Genomic DNA, 7,576 nt, shown 5'->3' on the forward strand with positions numbered 1-7,576 from the left:
GAACCGGGTAGAAAATAACATTGGTTGCAAAACTGCTCCCATTCTATACATGCCATCCAAAAGGGTACTGGGCTGAGCAGCTGTTAAATATTAAAGCCTGTGGTAAATAACAACAATCACAACAGTAAATGTTCTGGGTACATTAAGTCCTGTGCTTATGCACCAAACAGCTATATATATTGGATTGTCCCTAGCTGCAAGCATGCATCATCTGGACAAAGAGCCCAACACTAATTTAAATAATGCTCAATGAAATCCCAGTCGAACTGGATTTAAAATGTCTGCTTGTATGTTCCAGGCAGGTAAATGCAAGCAGCCCTCACAAACAAGCTCAACTCACATATTACCATTATTCAATGCCTTATATATGTGGATTTACTACTTGCCTGACCAGAAGCATTAAAGTAGGAAAATGCAAGTAGCCACAGGGTCTGCAGAAACTCTCTTATCTTTACCTCAAGCACATGCCAATTTTGCCATTGCAATTCTGGTGTGCCCAGCACGCACACGTTCCTAAGCATACTAGGTAATGAAAATTACTACACTTCTTAAAGCGATATCATGCAGCTGTGGAAAAACATTAACAAATACAGCTAAACAAACCAAAATATTAGTGCTGGTCACAGTACCAAAAAAGGACTCTTCAAATGCTTCTAAACCATGTCTGGCCGTTATCTCGCGCGAGTCGCCTTTAATCGTAGTCTTTCTCTTAACAGTCCATTTCGTGACAGCAGCATACGCCAACATTTCATTCGTAAAAAAAAAACACACACACACACACACACACGCACACAAAGCTGCAAAGGCTCAGGCGCAACGAGATGATATGGACGGTTGACACATTGAATGCACGAGCTCCTCCCAACACCTTGCCGCGTCTCAAAAATAAATATACAAATTTCCCTCTGCAGCACGCAGTATTCCCGAGGCGTGCGAAAGAACGAATCGCAGAACGGCACGTTCCGGTAAAAGGTACAAAGCTAAAGGTTCCACACGAGCCCAGAACGCCGCAATGCAAGCACCTGGCTCACGCGCGGGGCTCAGGCTCGATCAAAGAGGGTTGACACTCTGCGCTAGTGCTGATGCCAAGCGCGGATCAAATGCTAAGAGCGGCAGAAAGCTAGGCGCTGACAACTTAACAGTACGAGGCCGAACACGACAGGCCGCAGACACTTGCACAGTAGCGGCATCACTCCACAGCTACAATCCCACGCGCTCGCGACCGCAGCCGAAACAACGCTGTTACGCTAATGTTCTAATTTCGCCAACTGAAATTAGCGCCGCACTAGTATAAGCCCCGTGATTCACAAGTTGACAGGCACTCGACAGACGTGCACAGAGGCCAGTGACAATTCGGAGTCGGCGCGCTGGGCAGCATTTCGGCGGGCGTTTTTTTTATTTTCGCACAGGCATCAATAACCACCTGCAACGGTTCAGTTTTCGCAGTAAGAGCAGTACTCGCCAAGTGACAGCATTGCCACTGCAAGCAAAAGCTTGAGAAGACAATAATAATAATAATTGGTTTTTTGGGGAAAGGAAATGGCGCAGTATCTGTCTCATGTATCGTTGGACACCTGAACCGCGCCGTAAGTGAAAGGATAAAGGAGGGAGTGAAAGAAGAAAGGAAGAATAGGTTCCGTAGTGGAGGGCTCCGGAATAATTTCGACCACCTGGGGATCTTTAACGTGCACTGACATCGCACAGCACACGGGCGCCTTAGCGTTTTTCCTCCATAAAAACGCAGCCGCCGCGGTCGGGTTCGAACCCGGGAGAAGACAATTGGAGAAAACGCGATCGCGTACGGCACCTATCACCACGAAATGCTTCGGCACGCGACAGCTAAGCCTCGCATCTCAGATGCGATTTTTGACTGCCTATATAAAGCAGCTTAACGACACACTGCCCTGAGCAGCTGACATAACAGCGAGTACAATATGATGCACGCAACGCTCACCTGTCAGTGAAATCAATGCCGTACTTCTCTTCTAGCTGCTTCCGGACTTTCTTCGATGAAAGAGCGCTCAGATCAGCACCTTCCAGCATCTCTGGAAGCACATCACAAGCACGCGCAAAATTAGCACGAGATCTGGCAGACCATCTCTTCGCACCTCTGCCGATCACAAGCGCTAAAAAGAGGGCACGTAGAAACTGAGACATTTTTTTTTACCCGAAATCGACTTTCGAAGTTCGCTAACCGGTACCTCCGCCATCTTTTCAGTCCGAAACACACGTGCTTCTAAGGTGCTGCTACCTGTGCTGCTACTTTTGTATGCTGTTTACCAACAGAACAGTGGCAGTAACAAAATAAGAACAAAACTTATATACGCAAAGAACTTTTTGGTTGCACATTTTGTCTTGTGTATTATTTTGTTTACCTTACGATGCAAAAATATATTCATTATGTATTTTGCTTAGCAAACTTTCGGTTTCGTTCTTTCATTTACGATGTTACTACTTGTTCGTCACGCTTTGCTGGTGCTTTAGATTCGAAAAAAAAAACGTCGGTGATAACGAAAAACACACCAAATTCTGGCATGGATATTCCAAGCATGTGTGTTTTCTTGCAGTTCTATTGTAAAAACACGTTTATTTTCTACCTGGGATGGGCTGCAGGTAAGACAGGATATGTGCGCTGCTGCTGGGACTGCTGCAGCTCTCCCTGTTCACTTTCAATTTTGCTGGTGTTCGCTTTTAATAGTTTTCTTTGCAATTCTTCCGTCCACAGCGGCTTCATTTCCATGCCACAGTACCTCAGACCCAATATGAAACTATTATATTCGGCCATTATTCGACCTCTATTGACTTTTTCTGCCAACACTAACACTTTCTGTGGCCTCAACCCTTCACCACTCCCCCCATGCAGTTTCTCACAATTACCTAGAGGTGAATGTGGCGCTGCAGTAGTTCGTCTACCATGCAGGTGCGGGTCGGCGCGCGCCTAATTCGCAAGGAGCCTTCGCCACAACCAGCGAAAGCCCCTAAAATCATGCAGGAAGGAAAACTCAGGAGAGGCCACAGTCAACTATTAGCACTATTGGATAGTGCCAAAAGCAGCGGCCTCGGTGCGAGGCAGGTTGTGTAGAAGCTCACCAGGTGACGCGCGCTCACTTCCCGAGCAGTGAAGGAAAGAAAAGTAGATTTTAAGCGGGTAGAAGTAACCAAGCGAAGGTTATCTGATTGGTGGCTAATATAAAAACAAGAGTAAAATTTCGCAAGTCATGACTAGGTGGCTTGAATCACCGCCCGATTAAAAGGGTTCAGCCTTATCCATCCACCCATCCATCCATCAAACGTCGGCTGCATCGGCTGCCGCGGCCCGCGAGCAAGGCGCAGCAAGCGGTTTCGCGTTGCGGAGTTTCGGAATGCTACCTTCATTTTTTCTTCATGTGAAATATATCAGCATGGTTTTATTGTAAATTACACTAAGACCTGTATCACAGAGCACGCGGCGCATGGAATTTATCTAGTTGTAGTGGTTCTTTTCGTAATGCACGCAGTCCGTACTGCAGAGGCAAATAACATGTTTAACATAAATATTTCTCTATTTTTTGTCAACTCCTACCCAGTTCCACTTTCATGGCAAGCTGCTGAAAAACGCCGCTCCTTATCCAGGCTCACACTGCTTAAGCAAATAGCGCGAGGAAAGGTTTATGTTGATCGCAGTATTTTCCAAAGCCGCCTACGAATGTATCTCGGCCAGAAAACACCACATTTGCAAAATAAGCGAAATAGCTTGCCGCACATCTGTATATCAATCGTCATTTTTCCCGCGTACAATGAACCAATAGAATCGATTACCTGAAGGTTTCGTTACAGCCGCCGACGACACTTTTCCGATTATGCTGATGCAGCGCCGCGCTCCAGTGTGAAAATTGTATTCATGTTTCTTTTATTTTTATATTTTTTTGGGTTCCTACTATACTGCTGGAGCATTATCTGTGTTCTTACCTTCCCATTACATACCTTTGCCTACAGCTGTTCATTTTACACTATTTTCTTCTTTTGCCTTGACAATTTGCCACGCTTTGACATTTTTCCCTTTCAGTTGTCCAGTTGTACCATTGTTTCACATCATCACATGCCACTTTTTGTAAAAGAAAACCGTACAGAAATGCCCTCAGGGCGCAATGTTGCATTTCTCTGGCTCAGCATTTCCATTCGTAACAGATCTTGCAAGTCCACAGAATAAGCTTAAGTAATCAAGCGGTTGTAATTGGGGTGTTGCAACCGCTTGACTGTCGCACTATGCCAGGTGTTATAGGGAAGACTTTAAAGGAGCATAGAAACCTAACTTTCTGGTTCGTGTTTTCTTGTTTGTAATGACGCGTAAGGTATTATTATACATGGATTACCACCTGGCATTCTCCTACGACCGCTAAATAATTTACAATTGCATTTCTTTCCCATGCTGTTTCGGTTTCAACAGCCGAATCAGGACTGTGATGTCAGTGTGTGCTTACAGGTCACGTGAGATACGAAAAACTGCAATATAATCGTTGCTTCCACATTGTCATTCCGGCTCTCGAGGAAGGCTGGCTTCAGTACTTAGGGAATTAAAATGATGAAGCAGCGATTATATGGACGTTTTTTCATGCCTTACGTGACACAAAAGCACACTCTGACGTCACAGCTATCCTTCGGCTGTTGAAACCAAAACAGCATGACAGAAAAAATTCGATTAGAAATTATTTAGTGGTCCTAGATGAGTACCACATGATGATTTATGCGTAGTAGAGTCTTACGCATCATTCTAGAGAAGAAAACACGTCACCAAAATTAGGTGTCTATACTCCTTTAAATAATTTTCAAAAATATAGGCTTTTCGGGGTACCAATATGGCTTTTTCAGCACAGTATTACCAGTGTTGGTGGACAAAGCTGGTTAACTATTTTTTAATAATTAACTTTGTAACTATTAAAGTTAAGCACCTAGACGTAATTCGAGATTTGTAGCCGGTCGTTATTAACAGCCATGTCAGTTTTTAGAATTTAGAAAACGCAAATACACTTGGCGCTGTGGCTCGACAAAATTTGGCTTTCTTTACTAGTTACGTGCACTGGAGGGGTTGCTTTGCCTGCATGATTTCGAAAGCGCATGTATTTTGGCACGATGTAGCCAAATTTCGCCGAGCCACAGCACCGAGGATAATTGCGTTTTCGAAATTCTAAAAACTGATATGACTATTACTAACGACCGGCTACAAATCTTTAATTGCAACTAGGTGCCTAACTCAAATAATTAAAAAGTTAATTATCAAAAATTAGTTAACCAGCTTATTACTTAAGACAATGCACTAACTTTCCGGTGTTCGCCAATGCTAGCAATACTATGCTGCAAAGGCCATATTTTTACCCCAAAAAGCCTATTTTTCAAAATTACTTCCCTGTAACACTTCGTACATACCGAATAGATTTTCGACTGGGTCCTGACTTAGCTTTGAGGCCATCAGGTACTTGTTACCGACATTCTTTGTCAAATAGGTGAGCTAAGACAAGACACTTGCAACCGTGTCTCTCAGAGTAACAGCAGTAGATGCAGACAGGACACCGTATGAAAAAAAAAATCTAAATGCGTATCGCGTTCTTTCTTCTTTTCTATGGTCCAAAATGTGTCAACAGAGGAATTTCGAGCAGAGAAACGGTCACACTCGGCAGTTTCAGAAACTTCACTCGCAAAAACACAGAAAGCACGCTGATTCGTAGCACCAACAATACACCGTCAGTACAAGGTAGATAAATCCGCCTTGGTCAGTAGCTAGCCACGTCCAGCTGGCTATGCGCGCGCTTCCGTCTCCTCGGATGGATGGATAGGTGGATAGATGTATGGATAGAAGGTAGGAGCGTATCCTTTGAAGCGAGGTAATGGCGGCTGCCACCATGCTTAGTTTTTCTTCTTAATTAGTGTTTAACTGTGTTGTAAGTTATAAAATTTCGCCATTTTCTTTAAATTCGTCTTCGTACACTTCTAACCTTATGCCACCTCTCTGCTTTTGAGCCGCCAATCTTCCAATCGCTTTTTGCTAATTTCCACCGCAGATTTATTTACATGACTATTGTTATCTCTAAACCATAGGGGATGAGGAAGAGTGACTGTCCCTGCATCGACATGGATAACATCACATTTGGATACGAGGTGTTCTATTGTTTCTACAGGTTTACCACACACAACACATGCGTCATCTTCTTCGTTAATTTTTTTTTTGTAGCTGCGCGTTCTAAGACCCCCTGACCTAGCTTCAAAGAGTTGGGCACTGCCTCTTGAGTTACCATAAAACGCTTCCTTCCTGATCTGCCTCTTCCAGTATCGATACAGTTCTACCACCATGCTTTTTTTTCCACTGCATTCATCTAATTTTTACCTTCCGCGTTTTTAACCTGTCGTCTAATGCTCTTTCTTTCTCCGTCATCGTGTCTGGCATACTTACTGGTTACCTATCTAGTTCTTTTCCGCCAGTGTGAGTCAACACTCTTTCTGTATAGGTATTTAATACTTTAGCTGCCCGTTGTCGTCCAATTTCCTCAGACGTTCTTCATATAGTATTTTACTCTGAGCTTCCCGTGCTTCGAACGATGCCCAGCCCATATCCCCCTGTACTGCCTCGTTTGTGGTTTTCCAGTGGGCACCTAGTGCTAATTTTCCTACAGCTCTCTGATTTACTCCTTATCTAGACTGAACTTTTGCCCTTAAGCACAGAACCTCATTCCCGAAAGTAAGCCCCAGCACCATTATTCATTTCCAAATACCTCTCAGTACTTCATATTTGTTGTAACTCCACAATGCCCTATGTTTCATTATCCTGGCATAACTTCGCTATTTTGCTATAAGAGACTGTTCATGTTTTTTCATGTACATCTGCCCTTAGCAGAAATCGCATATACTGATAAATCGAAGTAAAAACATACTAAAGTTGGAAAAAGCGCGTTTTGAGCCAAAAGCACTCGTTAATTTCACCCTGACGTGGCCCAAGTAAAAATACAAACAATGGCGCTTTACGTAGAGCAGTTTATTGCCTTTAATTTCTGAAGATTTTATCTAGGTGATGCTTGTTAAAGGGAGAAAAGAATTTTTGAAGTTGAGCTCTTGCTCTGCAAGTTTCGTCGTCTCTTAATGCCTCTTCACCGCAGAAAACGGCACCTGGCGTGACACTACACTTATGGTCAGATAACCACTTCATGTTTGCCCTCGCTCGCTGCCGTGCATTTTTAGGGCTGGAACTAAAGAAGATATCGCGTGCCGTTCGCCGGGTGGCATACAATAAAAGAGAATGTCTTCGCTTTCGAAGTTCGAACAGACCCGCTTTGGTGCGGGGCAGCCTAGAGAAGGAAAACCGGGGAATTCAACGTGCTGTCTAGCAGGGACCACGTGGAAGGAGCGGCCAGCCGCCATGGCAGGCGTATCACACCTGCGTTATTTATATCCGAATAAGATCGCGGAGAGCGCTGCGCTTCGGAGCGCACGTGATGGTGCGAGTGCGAGTGCACTCCGCTGCGGCGAGTAACGCGAGACGCGCTGGCGGGGAACGCGGCTCGTCAACGTGTAGGTGCGTCGCTCGCACGAAGGTACGGTGCCTCGATGC

At 44.5% G+C, this 7,576-nt stretch overlaps 1 protein-coding gene across 1 annotated transcript in view; it reads right to left on the reverse strand.

The window, feature by feature from the left end:
- Window positions 1-2,262, reverse strand: part of Non2 (upstream activation factor subunit spp27 homolog Non2) — a 48,061-nt gene extending 45,799 nt beyond the window's left edge. The window contains exons 1-2 of the mRNA XM_077645799.1: window positions 2,168-2,262; window positions 1,955-2,045 (exon numbers count right to left, since the gene is read on the reverse strand). Coding sequence (XP_077501925.1) covers window positions 1,955-2,045; window positions 2,168-2,210 — 134 coding nt within the window. The 5' untranslated portion in view covers window positions 2,211-2,262. The remainder of the gene's footprint in view (window positions 1-1,954; window positions 2,046-2,167) is intronic.
- Window positions 2,263-7,576: the final 5,314 nt, after the last annotated feature.

This window comes from Amblyomma americanum, chromosome 1 (assembly GCF_052857255.1).
Source record: "Amblyomma americanum isolate KBUSLIRL-KWMA chromosome 1, ASM5285725v1, whole genome shotgun sequence".
Classification (NCBI taxonomy): Eukaryota; Metazoa; Arthropoda; class Arachnida; order Ixodida; family Ixodidae; genus Amblyomma; species Amblyomma americanum.